This window comes from Geosmithia morbida (genome assembly GCF_012550715.1).
Source record: "Geosmithia morbida isolate 1262 chromosome Unknown scaffold_4, whole genome shotgun sequence".
In the NCBI taxonomy this organism is placed as follows: Eukaryota; Fungi; Ascomycota; class Sordariomycetes; order Hypocreales; family Bionectriaceae; genus Geosmithia; species Geosmithia morbida.
The window spans coordinates 681,189-706,137 of NW_023336191.1; the positions used below are offsets into that span (position 1 = coordinate 681,189).

At 53.0% G+C, this 24,949-nt stretch overlaps 7 protein-coding genes across 7 annotated transcripts; 5 read left to right on the forward strand and 2 right to left on the reverse strand.

The window, feature by feature from the left end:
* Positions 1 to 411: 411 nt before the first annotated feature.
* On the reverse strand, positions 412 to 2,316 carry GMORB2_5681 (7 transmembrane receptor (Secretin family); the record flags this gene model as incomplete). The annotated part of the gene is made up of 4 exons (XM_035467651.1): positions 412 to 939; positions 1,024 to 1,800; positions 1,901 to 2,139; positions 2,244 to 2,316. The coding sequence occupies 4 exons, from the start codon at positions 2,314 to 2,316 to the stop codon at positions 412 to 414; spliced, it is 1,617 nt and encodes a 538-aa protein (XP_035322617.1).
* Positions 2,317 to 11,109: 8,793 nt separating this feature from the next.
* Positions 11,110 to 12,304, forward strand: GMORB2_5682 (FolB; the record flags this gene model as incomplete). The annotated part of the gene is made up of 2 exons (XM_035467652.1): positions 11,110 to 11,868; positions 12,092 to 12,304. The coding sequence occupies 2 exons, from the start codon at positions 11,110 to 11,112 to the stop codon at positions 12,302 to 12,304; spliced, it is 972 nt and encodes a 323-aa protein (XP_035322618.1).
* A 184-nt stretch (positions 12,305 to 12,488) lies between these two features.
* Positions 12,489 to 13,278, reverse strand: GMORB2_5683 (Protein of unknown function (DUF3605); the record flags this gene model as incomplete). Its single annotated transcript, XM_035467653.1, has 2 exons — positions 12,489 to 12,635; positions 12,742 to 13,278. 2 exons carry the CDS (start codon positions 13,276 to 13,278, stop codon positions 12,489 to 12,491), a joined length of 684 nt encoding a protein of 227 aa, XP_035322619.1.
* A 4,091-nt stretch (positions 13,279 to 17,369) lies between these two features.
* On the forward strand, positions 17,370 to 18,151 carry GMORB2_5684 (UTP--glucose-1-phosphate uridylyltransferase; the record flags this gene model as incomplete). The annotated part of the gene is made up of 3 exons (XM_035467654.1): positions 17,370 to 17,459; positions 17,884 to 17,979; positions 18,071 to 18,151. 3 exons carry the CDS (start codon positions 17,370 to 17,372, stop codon positions 18,149 to 18,151), a joined length of 267 nt encoding a protein of 88 aa, XP_035322620.1.
* A 52-nt stretch (positions 18,152 to 18,203) lies between these two features.
* On the forward strand, positions 18,204 to 19,212 carry GMORB2_5685 (UTP--glucose-1-phosphate uridylyltransferase; the record flags this gene model as incomplete). The annotated part of the gene is made up of 3 exons (XM_035467655.1): positions 18,204 to 18,209; positions 18,273 to 19,087; positions 19,149 to 19,212. The coding sequence occupies 3 exons, from the start codon at positions 18,204 to 18,206 to the stop codon at positions 19,210 to 19,212; spliced, it is 885 nt and encodes a 294-aa protein (XP_035322621.1).
* Positions 19,213 to 19,259: 47 nt separating this feature from the next.
* On the forward strand, positions 19,260 to 19,532 carry GMORB2_5686 (UTP--glucose-1-phosphate uridylyltransferase; the record flags this gene model as incomplete). Its single annotated transcript, XM_035467656.1, has 1 exon — positions 19,260 to 19,532. The coding sequence occupies one exon, from the start codon at positions 19,260 to 19,262 to the stop codon at positions 19,530 to 19,532; it is 273 nt and encodes a 90-aa protein (XP_035322622.1).
* Positions 19,533 to 24,105: 4,573 nt separating this feature from the next.
* On the forward strand, positions 24,106 to 24,824 carry GMORB2_5687 (Extracellular matrix protein; the record flags this gene model as incomplete). The annotated part of the gene is made up of 2 exons (XM_035467657.1): positions 24,106 to 24,298; positions 24,406 to 24,824. Coding segments are annotated over 2 exons (612 nt in total), but the record flags the coding sequence as incomplete, so codon positions are not given.
* Positions 24,825 to 24,949: the final 125 nt, after the last annotated feature.

Here is a 24,949-nt window from a genome sequence, read left to right on the forward strand (position 1 = left end):
TTTTTTTCCACCTAGTCGTCCCCCTCACTACTCCTCCTCCCTTACTTCAATAGCTTCTTGTCGGCAAACAAAAAAAAAAAAAAAAAAATTGTGGTATCAGACAAGACAAAAATAAAGAGAATGAAAAAAAGTAAGGAAAGTAGTTAAAAAAAAAAAAGAAAGCACCCCGATGACGCCGTCGCTCCTATATCCTGCATGTTGCAGTGTCCACTTTACCACCATCCAGAGCCGAATCCACCTTCATATGCACCTTTCCATGTCACATCACCCTAGCTCTCTCTCTATCTGGGCCATATGTTTTGGAGTGGCAGGAACTCGAGTACACCATTATGATCTAGAGCTAGATCCCCTCTCCCCCTTCTCTCTCGTATTCGCTCGCAGCCCCGCCATCAGGAGAAGGGCAGGGGAAGATCATATCCGGTTCATCCCTAGAGGATTCATCGTCATGTCCTCGTAGTTGGATGCCTGGGACTGCTGTCGGCCGTGGTACGCCTTCTGCGGCTGGGCGTACGTCCGTTGCGGGTCCCACGACTCGCGGCGCGGCGGACTGCTCGGCTGCCGGGGGGTCGAGAAGGATTGTGTCGGGGCGTGGTAGCGAGCAGAGTGCCCAAAGTAGTCGGGCGTGTGCCTGCCGTCCGCCGACTCTGACGTTGCTGCTGTTGCTGTTGGCACCGGTGCCGTGGTATTGTATGCGTTGGCGCTGTAGTCTCTCCATACCGGCGAGGGAGATCTCATGACTGGATCCAACGGTGTTACCTCAACGCTCGTATCTTTCGAGAGCATCTCATACGAACGTGTGTCTTTGGCGGCCGGCTCGGCTCGTGCGTCGGCCGAGATGAACTCTGGGTTCCTGCGCCGGCCCGTGCAGTGGAGCATGTCAAGCCATCCCGTCACCATGGTCCAGCGTCCCATCAGGAACAGGATCCATATTCCGTTCAGCTGTGGTTCAGTAGATCGATTAGCCCCTCGCAACCGAAACCCTCGCTCCCCCCCCCCCCCTTGTCATTGCTTGATCTGGCTTACCGCGAGAAGGAAGAGGACTGCCGTGACAGTCGCATCGTTCACGACCAGACTGCTCGCCTCGCCCAGGCACTTCTCCTTGTTTCCCGAGTACTGGATGAGACACTTGCTCCACTCGGCCGCCTTGGTCGGGTCGTTGGTCACCGACTGCATCACGTTGTCCTGGAAGACAAAGACGACGGAGAAGAAGATGACGTCGGTGATGATGATGAGGACGATGGCGATGCCTCGCCACTGTAGGCTGATGACTCGGCGGATGCGGCGGTAGGCTTGGCGCGGCGAGATGTTCTGGTGCGACGCCGTCGTCGAGTACGCCGGCAGGCTGGATCCCTCGGAAGACCCGCTGGTGTCCGACAGGGAGGCCAGGTACACCTTGATGCAGTACCCGAAGGTCGCAAACGTGATGACGACGGTGGCGCCGGCAAAGACGAGCAGCGGGACCCAGAAGTCTGCCAGGCTGTTCTTGTGCACGATGTGGCACGTCTGTCCAAATCGGAATGACACGCCGCTGAAGATGAGGCCCAGGGCCAGGGCGAGCAGGGGCACTCCCCACCCGGCAACCTGCGCAAAGATCATGAACGGCCGGCCCACGAGCATCTGCCAGCAGATCTGGAGGTGGAGGTGGAGAGAGCGCAGGAACGCCCACATGACAGCGGACCATCCTCCCAGCATCAGCATCGATCCAGACGCGCCGCACACGCTGCTGGTGTGCATGCTGTTGGGCGTAATCCTGTTGAAGCACTGGTCCGGCTGGGCGGCAAGGGGGATGACAAAACCGAGCTACATCGGCATGGCACGGTCAGCCTAACAAGCTCCAGAGATGAGGTGGGGGGGGGGGGAGAGTCAGGCATATGCTGATCCCCTCGGCCTGTGTACTCACGCTCATGATGAATATACCAATGGTCAGGCAGATACTCAGGTAATGGCGGTTTGTCTTGTTGACCGGTAACACGGTCCATGACAGGATCAGGAAGACACAGCAGATGGCGCTGACTGTAGCAACCCAATTGGCCACATCCGTCACCGTCTCGAAGTAGTCGGGGTATACCCAGTGTGTCAAGGGGCAAGGGAGACAGCAGGATAGCTCCCCAGTCTGCTGGCAGAGACGCCCTTCGACGACTTCAAAGATCTGTCAGCTCATACTCATACCAACAAGAAGACGTCGAATGAGAAGAAGGCGGGCCGGAGTCGTCACGGGGAAGAGGGAAAGAAGAACAGCTTACACCCTCCATCGTCGAACAACTTGGCGTCGAAGAACGGCTCCGGACAGAGGTTGACCCCGTCCAAGGAAGACATGATGGAAATTGTATCGGTCGTGCACGCGACAGATCAAGATGCTTTTGGAAGAGAGATCGGTTGTCGAGTCCCAGGTTCAGTATCTCTATGATACCTCGAGCCTCCTCATGAGTCGTCGGTCACCGATTCTCTCGTGGCGTGGCGAGTTGCGTCCCACCACCGAGAATAGTGTCGGTATGATGAACTGGCCTGTAAGTGCGTTCGGCGACGGGGCAGGTTCTGTGAGTACGTATACTTCCGTATATAGAGTTGAGCAGTGGCGAGAGGAGATTTTGAGACGCAATGTATCGAATCGATCGTATAGTGAGTGAGTGTAGGCGTCGCCTCCCAATATGTAGGAGAAGGGGGTTGTCTAAGCTGGGATCGACGGGACCAGAGCCACGGGACGGGCAGATGCCGTGTGTATAAGTGATTTTCGCGTTAAGGACAGGACGGGTAATAATACAGCTGCGAGCACAGTGGAAAGAAATCAAAAGAACGGGAATTGAAACAAGGTCATGGGGAAGGAGGGAGAAGGGCAAAGGTGATAAAAAGTACTCGTACTCTTTCGAAGGCGGGCAAGCTCTTGATACATCCACGAGCACTCGTACCTACTTCTGTCCCCTCCCACCCTTCTACTGCAGCAAGCCAACCCCTGTGGAGAGCTCCCGGAGTAGCGGGTCCTTGCCAACACGGTCTGAGTCCATATTCGACTAGTCTTCTCGGCCGTCAAAGGGCATTGTCGAGAGGGTGTGTGAGTTATTACGTCGTACATGTACTCGTACGGGGCCAATGGGACCTCGGGCGGAACTTCGAGTGATGACTCCACTATTCCAGGGCCGGTAGCGCCCAAGTCCGGACGGTGCTGACAACCATTGAGGGAGGAGGGAGGGGGACGGTCGACAGGGGGGGGTATCTGTTGGGTGTGCGAGTATGCTGTAATCTGTACCGTCGACGTAGAAGTGCTCGTGCTCTTCTGCTTCGTATTGATCACGTCGTAGTGAAGTGAGTGAGTGGCGGAAAGTCAGTGGAGTGAGACTCGGGCCAGTCGTTTTTTTTAATTTTCTTTCTCCTCTTCGGCCAGCGTATTACAGTGTGTTTTGCCGTACTGCGTACTGCGGTCGTTGTACGAGTCTCATGGGTACTCGTAGAGTAGATGCATGCTCGTCCCTGTTGTTGGTCCGAACGAGTAAACGTCCTCCGCGTCCCCCTGTCTAGCCCTTGGTCCATCAAGGCTAGGGAACAGTACGGAGCACTCGTACTCCATAATAATAGCTCGTAGGGGAGCGTCGGCGACCGACGCCGCTGGCGGCGACGACGGCCATTGCGACTCTATCATGCTCGACTCTGGCCGAACCGAGAAGTAGGGGCCAGCCACAAAGCATCAGCTGTGCGCTCTCGTGAAGCCGTTGAGAGGGTTTCGCAGAGGGTGTCTCAGAAGGTGTCTCAGCGCTGTCGGGACAGGACGGCAGGCATTCCAGAGGGCAACGTCGTGATGGCAAGATGCCATACCTGTAGAAGGAAATTGTTACGATGGCGATGATGGTATCATGGAAAAAAAAAAAAGGACAGGGCATTCACGATTACGTCGACGGCGGTTTCTTCCCAGTAGAAAAGGAAGGTACGCCGACTGCTGCCTGGTTCCTTCCCTACGTGGTGTTGGTTGTCGGTCCACTCGCGCTCTTACCTCCCGTACTCAGAGTTGGACCTCCCACTTCCCTGCAGCATTGCAATGCACCCAAGAAAAAAAGCCTGCATTAGTTGGGTAAGGGTTTCTTTTACCTCCGTCCTGCTTCTTCTTTTTTTTTCCCTCTCCATCCACCTTTTGAACTAAGCCTCTTTGCATTACGAGCGGCCCTCTCATGTTTCAAATAAACCGCCGGTCCTGAATAAACTTTCATGTGGTACTATTGGCAACTGCACTCGGCCAGCGGAAGCGAAGAAGCGAAGGGTCACATTCTTGTCTGCATGAAAAGTGCTGCTGCAGCGAGTACGTACGAGAACGCGTCTCTGGCGACGTCGGCTCTCCTTGGACCTCACCAGCCGTTGACGACATAGCGGCTATCCAACCTAGAATTCATCGTCCGCTCATCATCACCTCGCCGCGCAAGGCACATTGGCCAACCGAACGGTACTGGTGCAAGACCGGCCGCCACTCAGCCGAGAACGAGGGTCATGCGCTGCATGGATGCTATCGGTCTCGATCCAGATTGGCTCAAAATGATGAAGAGTAGAGGAGGAGGAGGAAACAAAAAGGAACAAAAAAAACGGGCAGGTGAGCATGACTTCTGGTTGGTCCGTCTCTGAGCGTCGCCCAGATCCGAGAATGCCTGTTCCTGACCACTAACACTCACGCGAGCCATGCGCCGTCGTCGCCATCGCCACCAAAACATACCATGCTCCCAGTAACCTTTTGTACATTTTTCTTCTGCCTCTGGTCTCAATCCTCGGTGATATGAATCTGAGCTCCAAGGGTGCGGAATAGATGCCGAATGAGCGCTCGAGATTTTTGTCAGCGGGTCGTGCCTTGGCTCTAGTGTTCATACTTCATACTTTGCCGGCACGGCACAGCAAAGAAGCTGCTCAATTTGAGAGGATCTACAGGCCACCCAACCCCCGGCCATCCGCTTGCCAATGAGCCACGGCCCTGGCAGACGTGCTGTCCACAATCTTCACCTTCAGTGGATGCAGGGGCTTGCTCTCTTCGCCACTATTAATACTGAGCGAGACCAATTCGATATCAGCCTTTTGGCTATATGGTTACCTGCCACGTTTATTGGACGTGGCAGGCGCTTCTTTCCTGTCCTTCCTGATATTCATTCTTCCTTTTCCGCTTTTCTTTCTTTTTTTCCTTTTTTTTTCCCCCACATGTTATTCTTCACAGTAATATGTCGTGTTCCTCATCCGGTGATCCCGCTCGGCACCCATCTCCTGCGTCTTCAGTCAGGCGTGCCATGCCGAACGGATAGGTGTTACCTACCGCTGGCCGTCAACTCAACTTCAACTCGATCTTATTGGAGGGGAGCACGGATGGGAAACCACGACTCTCGACCATAGAGGTTACTAAGCATTCGTCATGTTCGTCATGTATCTCGAGTAGCTGTTCTGGCAGAATTGATCCCTGCCAAGTCCAATACACACACATGTCCTCTTCTGCCTCTAACAAAGCTAAACTCCACCCCCTTTTTTCCCGGACGCGCTAGGAAGCATCGTTACGTTGTGCAGTCTTATCGAAGGAAGTAAGGAAGCGTCGATGTGCCACTCTGGGAGTTTTTTTTTCTTTTTTTTTTTTCTTCTCATGCTCTGTACTATTGGCAGTCCCGCTACCCCGCTCGTACTCGAGAACAGGATGACGCTTCACGTCTCGAGGAGACGACGGCCTGTATGTCTCCGACTCCATGGATCCCGACTCCAGGGTGAGGAAGGATTAAATGGAGCCCCGATGCGTCGCTGTCGCACAGACGTGAACAGAGGAAACATGCGACGCAGGCTGAGGCGATTCCCACAGGTTGATCCGGCGGCGGGCCCCGAACCGAGAAGGGCCCAGGGCAAGAGACGGTCTCCACCGGGTGAGCGTCCCGTCTACACACCCCCTGTCGGGAAATGGTCACCCTGGCTGCCCAGCACCCTCCCAGAGAGAACCCCGGGCCTAGGGGTGGGGGTCTTGCGTGCGTGCGGGCTTACGTATGTAAGTACAACACAAGCAGCCAACGCCGAAGTAAAGAAAGGCTTGACGTGCTATATACTATGTATGCCTCGTTGCACAGTTAAATCACCAGCGGGGGGGGGGGGGGGGGGGGGGGGGGGGGTGGTGCGAAGACACCGTTTCCAGCAGGCAACCACACGGAATCGCACAAGATGAGGCAATCTCTCTAGATGTAAGTCATTTAGACCGTCATGCTATGCCATGTTTCGGTATACAGAAGCCTTGTACGAGGGAAGGATTGTGATGACGCAGAAAACCCGAGAAGGGCTGGTTGTTGCAGATTTCGCAGGGCGACCGGTCAAGCTTAGACGACGAAGATGAACGGACCGAAAATATCTGAGAAGGGAGAGGAAGAAGAAGAAGAAGAAGAAGGGAAGAAGGAAAGAAGAAGAGAGAGAGAGCCCGACAAAACGGCCATGCTCCATATACCATGGGGTAGGATACAAATGAAACACGGCGGCACTCTAACCCCCTCGGTCAAACCCACTGAACCAGCGTCCTGGTTGCATGTGGTCGTATACGCCGTAGCAGTAAAGATGCACCAAAAATACGACTACGGCGGCGTGGCACGGAGCGACACACACAGGATAGACTCGTGCCACTCCGTATGGCTGACTGGTGACGGCCTGTCAAGCCATCCATCACCAGTCGAAATGATGTACTCTTCCTTCACTCCTTGGTGGCTGCGCATATAGCGCATGCACAGCATCGTCTCAGCAAGGTCACCCTTGCTGATGGGAAGCCCTTGGACGGGGTAAAGCGAAGAAGGAGAAGGGCAGAAAAGAGGACCTCGTTCCCTGGGCGGGGGGGTTTGCGGTCACGGCACGGCTTGGCAAGCCAGCCAAGCAGGTGTCCCCCGGAGCATACAATAATTGATTCCGGTACCTCCCTGACTTCAGAGAACTACGGGGTATCGACTGCTATTACTTCCTGCCTGCCTGAATCCGAGTCTTCTGATTTCTCGGTAATACTACCTACTGCTATACGGATACACGATAGCTAACAGGACGCTATGATAATGATCATCATACCTACAAGATATACGGGCACCCTCCCTACCCGGCTGACTTCCGACGGAGAGAGGATAGCAAAGGGGGGGGCGGGATGAGGGGCGGCGATATGAAGAGAGTGTCCCGTGTGTCTCTCGGTGTCAGTCACCCCCTCCTCGCAAGCGATCAACAAGTGTCGAGGAAGAAGAAGAAGAAGAGGTCAGGATGGTCCGTGTGAGCACACGAGTAAGACTCGTACATTGTCGCGGTCCACCAGACCGGTACTGCACCGACGTTGGGACGCGTGCACGGTAGTCAATCAAGGATGACCGTTTCGCAAGAAGAAGAAGAAGAAGAAGAGGACGGCGTCAGACGCGATAAAATAAAATAAAAGGCAGGACTAGGCTTCTGCCTGTACGGGTAAAAGGCAAGCATTACCATCATCACTAACCAAGGTAATGATAGCGAGTGTATCCACAAAGGACACCATTGACAAGACTTGTTCTCGACAGCATCTCTTCTTCTCTTTTCTTTTCTTCCCCCCCTATCTTCTTCTTTTCTGTCTTCTCTCGGTTTCAGCTGTCTTGGGCCTTGGCGAAGAATGGAGCGTATTAGTCCGTATTGTATTAGTCCATATCGTACTATCATATCGAGGTTCCAGCTAATGATTCCTACGAGTAAGAAAGATAAAAAATAAAAATAAAAATAAAAACCAATAGTTCCTTGGTAATACTGCTTATTATGTATGATAGAATTATAGCCAGACAGCTCTGACGATGAAATTCTCACTTTTAGATATTATACGGGGTGATATTACGGAGTATACGGGAGGGGAGGGGGGAAGAGTATCACCGCAGTACCGTAGACGTATCAGTACTGCCAGCATCATCATCATCAAGAGTCGAGAGTGCTTGGCAAAAAATTACTCGCGGTCCTCATGGTCTTTTTTTTTCATGGGCGCAGACAGACATGATAGCCTCCTCATACGGTTACGGATGATACAACAGCTCTTGACGGGGTTCTTGCGAGGGCTACCCAAAGACGACGACGCATTGACCCGGGGGGGGGGGGCATAGAAGAAGAAGAAGAAAAGTCGTTTGTTGTGCTGGCCCCTGCTTGCTCTCCACCGACTAATCCTGTTTCGGTAGGACGCGGGCCGGACTTGTGATACCACAAGGGGGAATTGGATTGACTAGGGTGCGTGTGTGTGTGTGTTGGTTGTCGAATATTATCATCTCGTACCTTTGATGTACAGGTTATCAGGTGATGGTGATGGTAGGTACAGTAGGTATTGTAGATTGTAGGAGGCATGATACAAGGTATCTCGTATCGTGTATCTGTAGAAGTGCGTCGATGAAGATGTGGGTGAGACAGGTACTTCCGACGGAGAACGACATTTGGTGACGGAGGAGAGCGAGCAGAGAGAAGGAGAGATGGATGCCTTGGATGATCCGATGCTACTCTGCCTGCAATTGTAATACTCGTACGAGCTTTTGAGTAATGATGATGCATGGTCTCAGACGTACAGAGCAATCCGTAGTCGTACTAGCATCTCAGCACGGAACACGATAGCCGAAGGAAAACAAGCCCCAACTTTTTTTTTTTTTTTTTTTTCGGTCGTGGGAAATTCATCAATCAGGGGGACCACCTTCTCCGCCCCCTCCCTTCTGGACAAGACCCATGTGCTTTGGGGGCAGTCCTGTTGTCTCCGGGTTAATACCCTACCTCCTCCCCCCTTCCCACTAGGTCCCAAGATGTAATATGTAACGTTGACAGTATTGCGACATATTAAACACACACACACACGCACGCACGCACGCACACGACTTTTTATCTTATTTGATGGGCAGGGTTACAAGACGGGTTCATGGGATGCACCGAGCAGAGGTACAGGTTATTGTCATTTCGTCGTGCGTGTACGAGAGGCAGAGTATTACGTGAGCGGGCGAGTCGAGTAATATTGCATCAGATATTGATGATTGCCCGGCACAAAACCCTGCCCTGCCCCTCCTCGGCGATCCGTCGATCTAAGCTCTGGCTGGGCCCCTGAAAATAATCTGTACTGGTAATTTGTCACCTATCATTATCACTCTGAGTAGTATTCAGTAGTGGTGGTACATGGTAGCTGGCAGTAGTTTGGTGATACCAGTAGCGTATTTTAAATAGTGGTAGTGGGCAGTTAGTGGTAGTTAGTGGTAGCTGGTAGTAGTAACAGTTGGATGGGCATTCCACCCGCGAATAGCGATACTCGTGTTATGGATAGTAGCACTCCGCATTTCTTTTGCGCCGTCCCGTCACACCTTCATCAACGGCGTAGACTGACTTTTCAGCCACGAGGATATTGCATCATGCCGCACCGAAGATCGAGCGCAGGGTGTGAAGAGAGAGGAGATGGCATCTAACCGGCAAAGCCTGCCACTCCCTCACGCCAGATCCGACTCTGCGCACAGCAAACCACCCTATAGACCGGTTACCGAACTCTCGAACATGCATAACAGACGGGCCGCCAACGCGAAACCCTGGTGGAACCGATATTACTGCGTACATGTACGTGGAGGAGAAGGAGAAGGAAGAGAGCAGATTCTTGGCCTGCATCCGTTAAAGAGTCTCCTGCAATCCTGACCAGAGAGGTCTCGCTCAAGACTGCTTGTACGGAATCATATAGGATAGAGAGGGAAGAGCTCGGTCTCTTTGGGGGGGGGGGGGGGGGGGGGTTGGTTCCAACATGCGCGATATACGCATACATAGCCCTCTGCAACTTCTCGTCCCGTCTCTTTCGAACCCCCTGCATGCAACGCTAATGATTGATACTCTTTCCTTCTTCTTTTTCCCTCTCCGATATCTCGAGGGTTCCATCCTCTCTCCCTCTTCCCCCCCCTCCCTCTTGGCGCAGTGAAGAGGTGAGAGGGGGAGGGTGGGAGGAATAGAGTAGTCGGCGCACGTACCTCATTACGGTATCTGTCTCCATTGTCTCCATAGCACTAAGACCAATTTGATGTGCGCAACTTTTTTTTTCTTCTATTTTTTTTCCCAGTCGGTCGGTCCTAGACATGAATATATGTTCTAAAGTGCTAGTGCTAGTAGTAGTAGTAGTGGTGGTGGTGGTGGTGGTGGTGGTGGTGGTGGCTCTATTTTTAGAGGGAATCGACATGATACAAAAGTATGATTCACGATTAGAGCCACCAAGTTGAAACGGGCAGGACAAAGGAAGATATTGGTCGGGAAAAGACAAAAAAGGAGAAGAAACAAAAAGGGACCCACGATCAGAGCTCGTGATCGGTGCCTGATCAACTCCTCACGTTCTTCATTCCCGCTCTTGGATCATGGACTTTTCTGGAATTTGACGCAGAGAAACGAGTATACGTATGTCGAGCATGAACTTCTATCGACATATCACAAGGTTGCTCTGCTCTGATCATACGCACCCGACATGATCCTCCTGCCTCTTCTGTGCATAGTGTCCGTCCCCGTATACGAGGGTTTATATATATATATATATATACATACATGTATATCATATACTATACATCTATACATCTTTTAAGCATGTAAAGCACACGACACGTGTGCGACACACCATGAAGAATCACCAGATGGATAAAAAAAAAAAAGCCACACGACGCGTGACTTGAATGGGAATCCATTGCGAGCGAGGTAGGCTAGATCTCGTGTGGGGTGGAGGTACAGGGTATGTTGCTCTCAACAACACTTGACGGATTGAAATGAAGTCATGATTGATTCATTTTTTCCATTTCTCCCTCTTTTTCCTTACTCTCCTTCGATTACCTCACAGTTTTTCATCATGTTAATATATACAACAACAGTAGAATGACAATCACATCCAGGGCACGAAAAGAAGAAGACCCCCCGCGAAGGGAAGAAGTACCTAAACACAGCCAACTTGTGATATCAAGGTGTTTCCATTCTAGAGATTCTCTCTCCTTTACCCCTCCCCCGCTTCACTTTCTCTCCGAAAAACTCCCCACGCCGACGATAGTCATCAAGATATCGAATACGTAAACCATACCTGATCTCACGGTAATCAAGTCTTCCCGAAGAAAAGAAGAAGAAGAAGAAGAAGAAAAACCACGAGAGACGACGGACCCCTCATCTTCAAAGATGAAGCTCAGTCCAACATGGGAGGTCCGCGCCGCTGCCGGCGAGCCTACGGCAACGATCCACCTGCAGAACCTGTCGACGACCATAACCGGCCCCCAAGACGCGTGGGGTCGCCAGGCCCGCCCGCAGCCGTGCCTGACGTCGGTAGAGGTCAACATGTCCCGGGCCTTTCGCGACTCGTCCTCGGGAGACTCCGTAGCCTCCGACACGGTCCACTACGGCCTGCTGGCCAAGGAGGTCCAGCGCGTCCTGGCGGCCATAAGCGACGGGTCCTTTACCTCCTCCTCCTCCTCCTCCTCCAGCGGCGGCGGCAGTGTCAGCGGCCCCCTCCCGGGTGGCATCAGGACCCTCAAGAAGACCGTCGCTCAACTCGTGTACCGTCTCGTCGGGGTGGACCTGCTCCTCGGCAGGGATGTTGATGTCCGGACCGCCGCCACAGATGAGAACGTCTTCATCACCGCCCCCGACCTCAGCTCCATCCACGTCACCGTCCATCTGCCCAAGGCGTCTCTCCTGGGGGACGGGGCGAGCGTCACCGGGTCGGCCGTCCTCGGACCTGCGTCGCTGGAGGGGGGGGAGGGGAGTCGCCCGCCTCTCAGGGCTGTGACCCTCAAGATTCACAATATCAGGGTGCCTACGCTCATAGGGGTCAATGACAATGAAAGGAAGGCTGAGCAGATGGTTGTTGCCAACCTAGAGGTCGGGAGGTGGATCGGCGTCCCTGATGCCTACACAGAGTTGGAATCTATTCTGTCAAAGGTGAGCTCTCTCTTCTTCTCCTTCTTCTTCTTCCTCTTCTTCTTCTTTCTTTCCCCCCTCCGCTCTCTCTCTCTCTCTCTCTCTCTCTCTCTCTCTCTCTCTTTACGGTGTCAGAATTACATAAGAGGGGAAGAGAAAAAAAAAAGAAACAGACAAGTAGAAAACAAAGGAGGGAGAAAAAGAGAAAAGGATGGCTCTGATATCCAAACTAACCCTCTTATAGACTATGCGAGACTCGTCCTACGAGACTCTCGAGGCCCTCGCTGAAAGGATATGCGCCGACATCTCTCAGCACCTACACGAGTACTACGCTGTCCCGGATACGAAGGGGTGGAGGCTGAAGATCAGCCTGGAGAAGCCCATCGCCGTGCCCATGGCCGATGCTCCGCGAATCGAGCTGAGCGTTGATAGCTGTGATTTGGGCGGCAGCAAGTAGAGCACAGCAGATTTGAATGAGCAGAGAGAGCGCGATGAAGATACAGAAGGGCCGACATCACACGATGGAACGAATATATATATATATATATATATAGACATAATGAAGCTTCAACACTATTTGCCCGAGGAGAGGCACATGACCTTCCTCATCGTCGTGGCGGCCACGATGAGGCCACCGCTGGCTATACGCTGCCCGACTTCTCAATCAGGGGAACATCGCCGTTTGTGATCTCCCTCACAAAATCGGGGTCCGGGTCGTACATCATGACGTGAAAGTGTTCCACGGCGCCGACAGATTTGAGCGCAGCCCAGTTCTTGAACCAGATCACCTTTTTTTTCCGGGTTGTTTTATACACACCCTACTATCAGAATTCTACACTGACTCTCAAGTTGAAGAAGAGGAATGAGGAGAACGATAGAGCACGGAAAACGTACCTGATCCTCGGGGACGCGTGGGTAGAACGTCTTGGCCACGTAGTCCTGGATCTCGCCGCGCGCCTGGTCCGTCATATCGCCCGACTCGGAGGCCGGGTCGACCTCGAGGACGAACTTGGTCCAGACGACGAGGTGGACGATCTTGACGTCGATGCCGTAAGGCCAGTCGTTGTAGAGGACCTTGATGTCGGTGGGGCACGCGAACGGCTTGTCCCCCTCTGGACGGACGGGAGCCTCCCAGCCCAGGCGCTCACGCAGGATGAAGTTGGCAACGCTGCCGTGGTCGCGCGCGAGGTTGCTTGTGAAGGCCCTGTAGCGCCTCAGATGCGACGGGACACGCTTGAATTCGTCCAGCCGGTTCTCCCGCACGATCCGGCGCACCTCGTCCCACGTCTGGCGGGTGTACGTCGAGTCTGGCATGGCCAGGACGAGCTGGTCCTTGACCGAGACGTTGTCGAGGAAGGCTGGGCACTTTTCCGTGTGCTCCGCCTCTGGGATGTTGACATTCCAGTAGGCGACGAGATCTTGGCTCCCCATTTCGCTCCGTGATGGTTTTCCTTTCTTTTTCTTTTCTTCTCTTTCCCCCCCCCCCAATCTTTCTCTTCTTTGGTGGCGTTATTGGTGAAAAAGTCCCAGAGTAGATGTCCCCCCCCCCCCCACCCGGTTGGGAAGAAGTCGTCCACCGCCTCTTAAGAACCACCACGATGGTGGGGGGTGGTAGTGAACGAAGTCTCGACAGCAAACGACAAATGACAATGATAATCTCTGGGTAGGCCCTACTCGAGGCCTTTCTTCCCTGGTCAGCTTTCGACAAGTCACTTTGAAATGGAATCACCAGATGAGAGTAATATATATGGCTTGGGGCATTCTAGGAGGCGGTGCAGATGTACACGTTCTGGAAACACTGCGGATTCTGGCGACGTATCTAAGAGCGCATGTGGGTGGGGACGATGGCTGGCCACTAACGGTCGCACCGTATTATTATTGTATTGTATGGTAGCCTCGGAACCGCTCCCATACTCCTCCCCCCCCCCCACCATCCACGGTCGACTGGTTGACTCTATAGGGACATGTTGGATCTAACATGTTTTTGTCAAGAATCTCCTTGCAGAGAGATTGGTGGGAGAAGGAAGCAAAAATGGCATGGTTGTTGCGTATGAGAGAGTACGCTGGCACCCTTTCACGTTCTCGACGAAGGCCGGTGGGACGAAGTGTGTTCCTTCCCTTCCACTCCACCTTAACCATACACGATACATTCAAGAGCCCGACATGTCAAACATTTCCCATGTGTACCTGATCGTTTTTCTCCCATCTCAACTGGAATCTCCTCGTATTTCGAGACACCCACATTTTCCGCATCCGCCTCGACGGAGCCTCATTAGGAGATTGACAGAGTCTCGTGATCATTGAGGCGTGGTGGCAGAGTGGTCTAATGCGCAAGACTAGAAATCTTGTTCCTTCGGGAGCGTCTGTTCGAATCAGGCCCACGTCGTTTCTTTTTGTTGCTTTTTCCTTTTTGTTCCTTCTGGTTATCTTTCTTATCAACTCCGTCTTACCATCTGTTTCTGTGTCTGTTCCTTTTTTTTTTTCCCCTTCTCTTCTTCCCTTCTCTTCTTCCCTTCCTCTCCTCATTTCTGGCCAGATAAAACCTACCGTGTCCTGCTCTCTACCCTGCACGATGAGGCACGCTGCATTTGCCCTGCTTAGATGACGTCGGCTAGTAGTAGACTGAGGCTGAGTTTGACTGTTATGCATCGTGATGAGGATCACCTCAGTGCCATGTGGCTGCCTGCGATGTAGTTGCTGCTAGCGAATAGTAGACGGAGGAGCCTAGCGATGCCGTCTCTCTGCCGTGAAGCTGACAGTCGGCTGCAGTCAAGCGGGCGGCTGAAGGACAGAACTCGTACATGATTTTCGATACCTGCAGCAGCCATCGGAACGGAGACTCCGGTGAGAACATTGGCCACTGGAACGGGCATGAGTCCGTCTACAAGATAGCAGAATCCTCCTTGCGTTTACGTAGCATACCGGCCATCATGCCCTGCTCTATTACGTTCCCCCGATGTTTGCCATGCTATGAAGGGGTGGGGAGGCGGGTGTCACCCAGCCAAGGGACCATACGTCCGCACGTGGGTTACCCTGGCTTCAAGGGTCGATTGTGGTAGAGGTGAAGAGTGAGACGAACTGTCTGTTTCCGTTCGTCTAAGTGGATATGCGAGTATGCGAACAGAAAAAACAAAAAAGAAGAAAAAAAAAGGGAAAAGTGACAAAAAGAAACGACGTGAGCCTGATTCGAACAGACGCTCCCGAAGGAACAAGATTTCTAGTCTTGCGCATTAGACCACTCTGCCACCACGCCAATCATTGAAAGAGTGCCTATGTAACAGTGTATATAGGCCTCCCATTCACGTAAGACCCATGATACTTGTCTCTTCTCTCTCGTTGCCCCGCTCACCAGACGGAACCCCTCCAGGGAGAGCCCCTCTCCATTGTACTCCGTAGTCCCCCAAGAGCGGCCCCCCAAATGTTGGGTATGTCAACTCCATACAAAAGTCTTAGACATTGACTCCCCTTCGTCCTCCACCGCTACATGAATCATCGGCGTAGTTTGTATAGCAAGTACGAGTGTTACGACAACGTGTCTCTACCGTCTTTTCTTTCCCGTCATCCCTCATTGGTTTTAAACACCTTCTTATCTATGATCCGTTTCATCGAAACTAGAGAAAAAGAAAAAGGAAGATTTTTTTTTTTAAAAAAAAAAAAGAAACAAAGAAACAAAGCCATCATCTTTTTATTGGCGCGCAGTAGCATCGATCTTCTCTCTCTCGTCTCGTGTCGTACGGCGCCGTCGTGCTGCTAGGTCGAGACTTGAGTGGGTAATGTTACTTATTCCCTGGATCTTATGAGAGAAAAGGTCGGAAGCTGGGATAGGGAAAAAAATGATAAAAAATTTTGTGGGAGTGGGGGTTTGCTAAACAGGATGGGGGTGGGAGCAGACAAAGGAGAAGAAGACCTGTAGAGAGTGAGTACCCGTACATATATTATACGATGAAATTACGGTACTGAGCGAGGGGGGCGGGACGGCGATCGTTGCGCGGTTCCGGTCCTCTTTTGAAGTGTTCGAGCACGCAAATTGGCTATTATCCTGTCTGGCCGGGAATCTGATCGTTTTCACTCCCCCTTTCCAGCTAGCGAGTAATTAATCATGAGATGAATGGGCGACGGTTCGTAGCTTATAGGGGGGGGGGATGTCAACATTCAGGACTTTTTGTTTTTGTTTTCTGTTTGCCACGACTCGGGTTGATTTCGTCGATGAGTTCTTTCTCTCTCTCTCTCTCTCTCTCTTACCCTCACTCCTTAATCCTTATGACGAGGTCACACTCGTGTCGCAAGGGTACGGACACGAGTACTTCGTTTGTGGTCAATAATGTTGCCACTCAGTTCCGTATTATTACGTAGAAGGGGGGTTCCGTGTGTGTGTGTGTGTGTGTACATACCGCCGACCGTTAACCAAGTAACCGCTGACACTCCATTTCTTCAATGACGACTGGAATCTCTGCACTACCTCTCATCAGACGTCCCTCTCTCTCTCTCTCTCTCCCCCCCCCACACACACAGAGAGAGAGAGAGAGAGACCATCTCGATCAGCAGCCATTGCCAACATGTTCATACCACTAGCTAACATGTAGAGTGACCCCGATGAGACCGCTGGTGATGCTGCTACTAGCGGTGATAGTACGAGCAAAGCCAAGTACTCGTATTGGTGGGGTGGCATGGAGGAGGGGCCCTTGGGAGCCCAAAGGGGGGAGGCGGTGCCACTTTCCCGCCAACCTGCCCCGTAATAAGATGCAGACCTAGGTGGACTGGTAGGTTGACTGGTAATAGATGGTAGTAGTAGTAGCAGTACTCCTACGAGCAATTTTCGGATGCATGTGTACAGTCGTAATTGTGTGTAGAATGGCAAATGGAGCTTGCGTTGCCTGTTGACCGACACACACACACACACACAAACATGCCTTAGTAGGGTTGGGGAGGTGGCGAATGATTGCAATGGACAGAGAGAGAGAGAGAGAGAGAGAGAGGCACCTTCAACGGTGAAATATATCCATGAGGAACGTATGAGCAGCATACGAGGCTCAAGCATTACGGACAGGTGGTACTGACCAGGCACGCTTCCCACTACGAAGACGGTGATACGATACACCTATCCTATGGCAGTGTTACTTAGTAGGGTGCTCGTACTGCTATTGCTGCGACAAAATTACGGTAATATACAGAGTACGGTACATGTAACATCATAGCCACCGGCGCCGTCAGGGAAATACATGTACAGACCGAAACTGGACGTGGTGCCCCGCCCTCTCTCAGCCGCCTACCTGCTGGCCTGTCCTTTTAACCCATATTCCCCGCCATCTTCCCTCCCTGTCCCTCCTAGACAATCCTCGACTGCTTACCGACCTGTTGAGCTCCTCCTGAAAGCTTTCGGTCTGCCTTCTCCCCTTCTTCGTCTTCTTCTTCTCCGTCTTCTTCTCCGTCTTCTCCCTCCTCCTCTTCTCTTTCCTGCATCATCGCCTCTTCCTCCCTTTCCACTCCACCCATCTTCCGACTAGACAACCACAGCAGCAGCCATGGCCTCCATCAAGAGCTCTCTGCTCTCGCGCCTCGGCGACGAGCAGAACATAGCTGAGCGCCACCACGGCAAGTCTCGCAGCCACATGGTAAGGTCAACTCTGGTCTTTCCAATTCCTCCCCTCAGCCGTCACCTTCCCGTGCCAATCCATCACGTACTGGCAAGAGGCAGACTTCGCTTTCCCGTCGCCAGCGGCTCAGTGCTCCTCCCCTCGTCGATGGGAGAGCTGTGGGCTGCGAAGAAGGGGGAAGGGGGGAAGGGGGGAGCCTTGGTTGGCGGCCCCCCTCCAACCTCCCGTGGTGGCACTGACCGCCATCGCTCATCCCCCCTCCCCCCTCCTCACCCTCCTCCCCCTTCCCGCACAGCACCCCTCCCTCGCCGGCAAGTCGTAGAGACTGCGGATGCCTTCTCTAGCCGAGATGACACAGTAGCCATGGGACGGACATCAAGCATCTCTACTGCCGGTGACGTATTTTTATTTTTATTTTTACTGACCTGTTGCTGGACGATAGGCCTTCGAGAACACGTCGACCAACGTCGCCGCCGCCCAGATGCGTAACCACCTTACCGGCCTGGCCGAGTCGGTCGCCGACCCCGACCAGAAGAAGGTGAGTCCCGGTCGGGAGGATCAGGATACGGACGGCGTCGCCCGGCCCCCGGGTATGCCAAGAGGTGCCGTGCTGACAGCTGTTCGAATAGCTCTTCGAGACCGAGATGGACAACTTCTTCGCCCTCTTCCGCCGCTACCTCAACGACAAGGCCAAGGGCAACGTTGTGTAAGTCGTGTGGGAGGATGCTGTGGATGAGCCCACCGGACCGATGCACGAGAGCGATGCACGTGTGCTGACCGGGACCGGGGGAATGATATAGTGACTGGGACCGCATCGCCCCCCCCGCCCAGGGCCAGGTTGTCGACTACGAGGACCTCGCCAACACCGAGTCTGTCCAGTTCCTGAACAAGCTTGCCGTCCTCAAGCTCAACGGCGGTCTCGGTACCTCGATGGGCTGCGTCGGACCCAAGTCGGTCATCGAGGTCCGCGACGGCATGTCGTTCCTCGACCTGTCGGTCAGGCAGATTGAGTACCTGAACCGCACGTACAGCGTCAACGTGCCCTTCATCCTGATGAATTCGTTCAACACCAACGATGACACGGCAGCCATCATTAAGAAGTACGAGGGCCACAACGTGGACATCCTGACCTTTAACCAGTCCCGCTACCCCCGCATCTACAAGGACTCGCTCCTGCCGGTCCCCAAGACGTACGACTCGGCCATCAACGAGTGGTACCCGCCCGGCCACGGTGACGTGTTCGAGTCGCTGTACAACTCGGGCATCCTGGACCAGCTGATCGAGCGCGGCATCGAGGTCGTCTTCCTGTCCAACGTCGACAACCTGGGCGCCGTCGTGGACCTGCGCGTCCTGCAGCACATGGTCGAGACCAAGTCGGAGTACATCATGGAGCTGACCAACAAGACCAAGGCCGACGTCAAGGGCGGCACCATCATCGACTACGAGGGGTCGGTGCGCCTGCTGGAGATTGCGCAGGTGCCCAAGGAGCACGTCAACGAGTTCAAGTCGATCAAGAAGTTCAAGTACTTCAACACCAACAACATCTGGCTCAACCTCAAGGCCATCAAGCGCGTTGTGGAGGACGACGAGCTGGAGATGGAGATCATACCCAACAGCAAGACGATCCCGGGCGACAAGAAGGGCGAGTCGGACATCAGCATCATCCAGCTCGAGACGGCGGTCGGCGCAGCCATCCGGCACTTCAAGAACGCCCACGGCGTCAACGTCCCCCGCCGCCGCTTCCTGCCGGTCAAGACGTGCTCGGACCTGATGCTGGTCAAGTCGGACCTGTACACGCTCAAGCACGGTCAGCTCCAGATGAGTGCGGCCAGGTTCGGCGACGCGCCCCTGATCAAGCTCGGCGGAGACTTCAAGAAGGTGTCGGACTTTCAGAAGCGCATCCCGTCGATCCCCAAGGTGCTCGAGCTCGATCACCTGACCATTACCGGTGCCGTCAACCTGGGACGGGGCGTCACGCTCAAGGGTACCGTCATCATCGTCGCCACCGAGGGCCAGACCATTGACGTGCCGCCCGGTTCCATCCTGGAGAACGTTGTGGTGCAGGGCAGCCTCCGTCTGCTGGAGCACTAATCTATTCTTCTTCTCCTCTTCCATTTCTAATTCTTGTCTGTCTGGACTCTTCCCTTTTTTTTTTTCTTAATTCGTTTTTTTTCTTCTCTTCTTCTTCTTCAGGCTCAGTGGCCGACCGATACCCCCCCCACCGCCAACCGCCTTCCAAGCGAACCCCGGGAGCCCAGGTGGTTGCTGTACGCGATGACCCGGACGTGTGCGGGGGTGGGGGGAGCGGCCGTGGGAGGAGAGATGATGTCGGGCATGTTTGGCACTCGTCAGGTTAGGTAGCAGTACCACTTTTTTTTTTTTAATCAGAATAAAAGCTTTTTTTTTTTCGATCGGGACCCCCCTCGTCTCAAATCTGAGGGGTGGAAGTATTGAAGTGCAATCGTGATGGAGAGTCCCGACGGTCGACGGGTACAGGCGCACACGTCGACGGCAAGACCATTGGATCATCGGATCGTGGCTACCCTGCACATGCGTACCTGTGCTTTCCGTGGGCGACAACCGAGGTCGATCGGTAGATGTGAGTATGGTGGTCCCCCTCCCAAGTATACGTCTTCGATCGATGTGTGTGCGTGTCTGGCTGCCTGCTTCTTCCGAGGGGAAGGAGTCCATCTACGGACTACGAAGCCATCTACCCGAGCAGAGTTGAGGGGGCGTAGCAGCAGCCTCTGCTCTGGCTGGTCTGGTCATGCGTTCCGGGTGCCACATGGGCTCGACAGCAGACGCCGGGATCGTGGCTACTGATGCGGTGCATATCACATCATCACGAGTCATCCGTAGCCATCCGTCTACGGCGCCCGACCAGCAACGTTCCAGCTACCAGCCGCACAGGTCAACTCCCAGCGACGAGGGAGGCGCGAGATGGGGAGATGGATCCAGCGTAAAGCCCAAGCTCCTGTTCACGATGCCGACCGGGCACGCAGACACCCGCGCACCCGGCGGTACGATGGGACGGTGAGATGAGTCTAGATGATGATACGAAGCATACGTGCGGAACACAAATAGATGTATGGATCACCAGAAGGGGGGCTGGAGAAGTGAGAGAAGAAGGGGCATGTATGCATGCCATGCGGTGCGACGGTGGCGCGTATACCGATTACGCCGTACGAGTACGAGTAACACGGCTGCTGACAGTATGCCGTTTATAGACGGACGCGGAGGGTTTCTGCCAGGTAGCCGGTATACGATATAAATATACTACGGTCTCCTATCAGCATCCTGTACGGGTCTTGAAAGAGGTTGGGGGGGGAGAAGGGAAGGGGAAGTTTTCACGATGATAACATCACTGTATTTTTGGGAACATATATATATATGTGTGTGTGTGTGTGTGTATTCGACCGGCGCTACGTGCTGCGCCATGTTCAAGATGGGGCCTATGGGATGGTGGTGGTGGTGGCATTGGCGGTAGCAGTAACCTGTACTCCGTAGTAGACCGGCCTCTATTTAAAGAAGGAAAAAACAAGTCGTAGCGATGATACCTGTAAAAATGGGTAGGAAAAAAAAAGGGAGGAAGAGAGGAAGAAGCTGACTGTGGCGTAGCGGGGTGGCTTCTGACCAGGGGGCCAAAAGAAAGGCCGCGGGGGTCGAATTCCCGAGCACGAGGTACTATCTATCACTTTCTGGGGGGGGGAGAGGAATTGTGTATGGGTTATGTGTTACTCCGTATCTATCTACCGATACATGCCATCTGTACGTGTAATGTACGTGTAAACTGGTAGGGATTGGAAAGAGGGAAATCAGAATGGTGGTGGTGGTGGCATTGGCATTTTCCGCACAAGTACATATAAGTATAATCCGTACGGAGTGGATTGCCAAGAGAGGATGGGGTTTCTCCTCTGTTAGGAGAGAGTATGGATACCCCCGGAAGGCAGGTATCTGGTACGAGCATTGATCTGACGATACGCGCCTACCCTCATGATAGCCTCGGCCCACTGGTAGGAAGATTGTCAACAGCCAGTATCCAGTTCGGGTGCGGTGTCAGGGAAAGCGAAGCGAAGCGGAAGGAATAAGAGGGAGGGTGCAGAGAGAGAGGGGGGGAAGGCTGCGCTGGTTGCCAAGGTGAGTGAGTGAGCGAGCGAGTGAGTGAGCGAGTGAGTGAGCGAGTGAGTGAGTGAGTGTGTGTGTGTGTGAGAGAGGGAGAGCAATGCCAATGTCGGCGAGTCCTGAACGGTCCGGAACCAGCAGGCTGAAGAGGAGAGGGAGGGAGAGGGGATAATATGACTTGGGGGGTCACTGATAGAGTGCGGAAGATTAATACCGAGCTGATAATGGACGCTTGGTCGGATCGAAGGGGGTTTGGGAGTGGGAAATTAGGTACGGAGTCAATGGCACTTGGCATTTGTGGTTGTGCACTCCGTAGAGAGAGAGAGAGAGAGAGAGGGTGTAGAGTGTAGAATCAGTATTAGCCTGAGCTGATACGTTGCATATAGCAGCTACGTGCAATCATGATCGGTACCTGTCAGGATTACACAGCTGACTCTCTCTCTCGTATGCGGTAAAACGTCATGGTCAGATGGTGGACGATGTACAGATTAGACGGTGTAGACGTGTGTGTGTGTGTGTGTGTGTGTGAATTGTATAGCAGTACGGGGGCGATTGACAATGAGGGCGACAATAACGGCGACAACAACAGCGACAATAACAAAGAACAGCAGCAGCAGTCCAACCGCGGATAGGCCGTACATGTACGAGTACACGGGGCATTGCAGAGTGGAGTTGACGAGACAGCGGGACCTTGCAGCAGAGCGCGTAGAAAGGGGTTTAGGTTAGGACGTCAGGTACGGAGTACGGATTACATCGTACGGATGCATACCAGCCATACGTGATGCATGCCAGCCCATACAGAATGGAGTCGCCGTACTGTGCCGCATGTATCGGATGTATCGATACCCTCTGCACAGTCTCGAACCCTGCAGGATCCACAGGAACCATCTCTCTCCCGTCCTCTCTCTCTCTCGTTCCTCTCTCGTCCTCTCTCGTCCTCTCTCGCCCCCCCCCCCCCCCCCTCTTTTTGCCGTCGGTTTACCGAGACATGATGCAGAGACAGGACAAGACGGTGAGATCTCATCGTCCTTCTTCTCAAGACATCTCGAGAAGAGAGGAAGAAGAAGAGGAGAAGGAAGAGGGACCGAAGAATGGTCAGAGTGATTGGGGTACCACTCGTAGTAGTAGCAGTAGCAGTAGCAGTAGCAGTAGCAGTAGCAGCAGTAGCAGTAGCAGTAGCAGTAGCAGTAGTAGTAGCAGTAGCAGTAGTAGTAGTAGTGGTAGCACTATTCAGTAATAGTCGGTGGTGGTAGTAGCAGTGGTGGTGGTAGTATTTATCGTCATCACCATCATCGCCATCTTCAATACTAACCTGTACATGTATTCGATACTGCGACGTACTGCTACTACTGCTACATGTACTGGTACAGTCAGCCCGTACCTACCAAGAGACTAATCCGTGGTAATATTAGTACCATGATTTACAATCTTACCTCGTACTAGAGGCTCTAGTAGAGTCTAGAGTCTAGAAAAATATCTCCATCATTACAGTCTGCTCCGTACCTGTACCTAGAGACTATCATATACTATATCCAACTCTGTGTATACATTATCCAACTCTGTGTATACATATATATATATATATTATAAATATATATTATATAGATATATATTATACAAATGTATATCATATAAGATATATATTATGATATATTATGTAATATACTATATACATATATAGCGATATACGGAGTATCCGTACACACATGTATCCTTAGCCTAGGACCAGCAAATTGCCCCGAACAAGATCTCTCTTGCTTGGCGCATTCAATGGTTACCCATTTGCCTAACAACCCCCCCCCCCCCTCTCTCTCTCTCTCTCTCTCTCTCTCTCTTCCCTCCCCTTCCCCCGGACCCGAGCATGACCATGAGTCCCACATGGGACCATGACAGGCCCCCCCCCTCCCCCCCGGTCGGTCCCAAGTTTGCCTAGTCTCAATATGTTGCATAGGCGCGACGCACCCATAATGTTGATGGGAGATTGGGAAGTATTAAATACTCATAGAGAGAGAGAAAGAGAGGGACTGGGAGAGGAAGGGGGGGGGGGGGGGAGGTATTTGAAGTCGTCGGTCTCCTTCATTCTCGGTTTCCCTTTTTTTCTCTTTTTCCTCTTCTTCTTCTTCTCTTTCCTCTTCTCTCCTCTCTCTCTTCTTCTCTCAAGTATTGTTCTTGTTTATTATAATCCGTCTATCCTCTTGCCTCCTCTGCTACTCTATTTTCCTCCCAGCCGTTTGCTTGTTCTGACCAACTTGATGTAAGATGACTCTCTCTCTCTCTCTCTTTCTCACACTCTTTCCCTCCCCCTCTCCCTCCCTCCCTCTCTCTCTCTATATATATTATATATATATATATATATATATCTACTGCCGACGGTTCATCGCTCACCGCGACGGACCGACAAGGGTTGAGAGCTTACCAGAGTCCGAGGAAATACTCCAACAGAATTGCAAGACGAAAGAGACGGACAGAGCAAACAATCTAATGAACCGCGAATAGTCTATCCTTTCAAAGAAAGAAGAAGGCAAAGACACCAACCGTCGAGATGAAGTACTCTGCCGCCGCCGCCCTCTCCATGGCCACCATGGTCGTGGCCAAGCCCAGCATCACCAACACCGTCTTCGTCCTCGAGGAGGGTGAGCCCTTCACCGTCACCTACGCCGGTTGCAGCTCCGGCTGCACCATCGAGCTCGAGAACGGTTCGGCCACCAACCTCAAGACGTTCAAGACTCTGACCTGTATGCCTCCCCCCCTCTCCCCCTCTCTATATCCCCCCTCTTCTACAACGCAGTCTTGATTCGTCATGTCTCTTGATTCTGACGACGAGGGAAAAAAAAAATGATAGCCTCCGCTACCGGCAACTCCTTCACCTTCACCCCCTCCATGCCCTCGGACCTGTACGCCTTCAAGATCACCGACAACTCGTCCGGAGAGGAGAACTATTCGATCCAGTTCGACTACCAGGGTACTGGTGAGGCCAGCGCCAGCGCCACCACCACCACCGCCGAGTCCACCTCTGCGTCCACCTCTGCGTCCACCTCTGCTTCCACCAAGACCTCTACCTCTACCTCTACCTCTACCACCGAGACCGAGGAGACCACCACCACCACCACCACCCCTTCGTCCACCGTCACCTCCGAGACTTCCTCCACCACCGACGACGACAGGTCCACCACCGCTACCTCTACCCCTTCGTCCAAGACGGACGACTCTACCACCCTCACTACCGCTTCCGCCACCAGCTCCGAGACTCCCTCTTCTACCGGTATATCTTCTTCTCTCTCTCTCACTCTCTCTCACCCCCTCCCTCCCCCTCCCTCACTCCCTCTCTCTCTGCCATTACCACTTTCAACACACACACACACACACACATATATATATATATATAT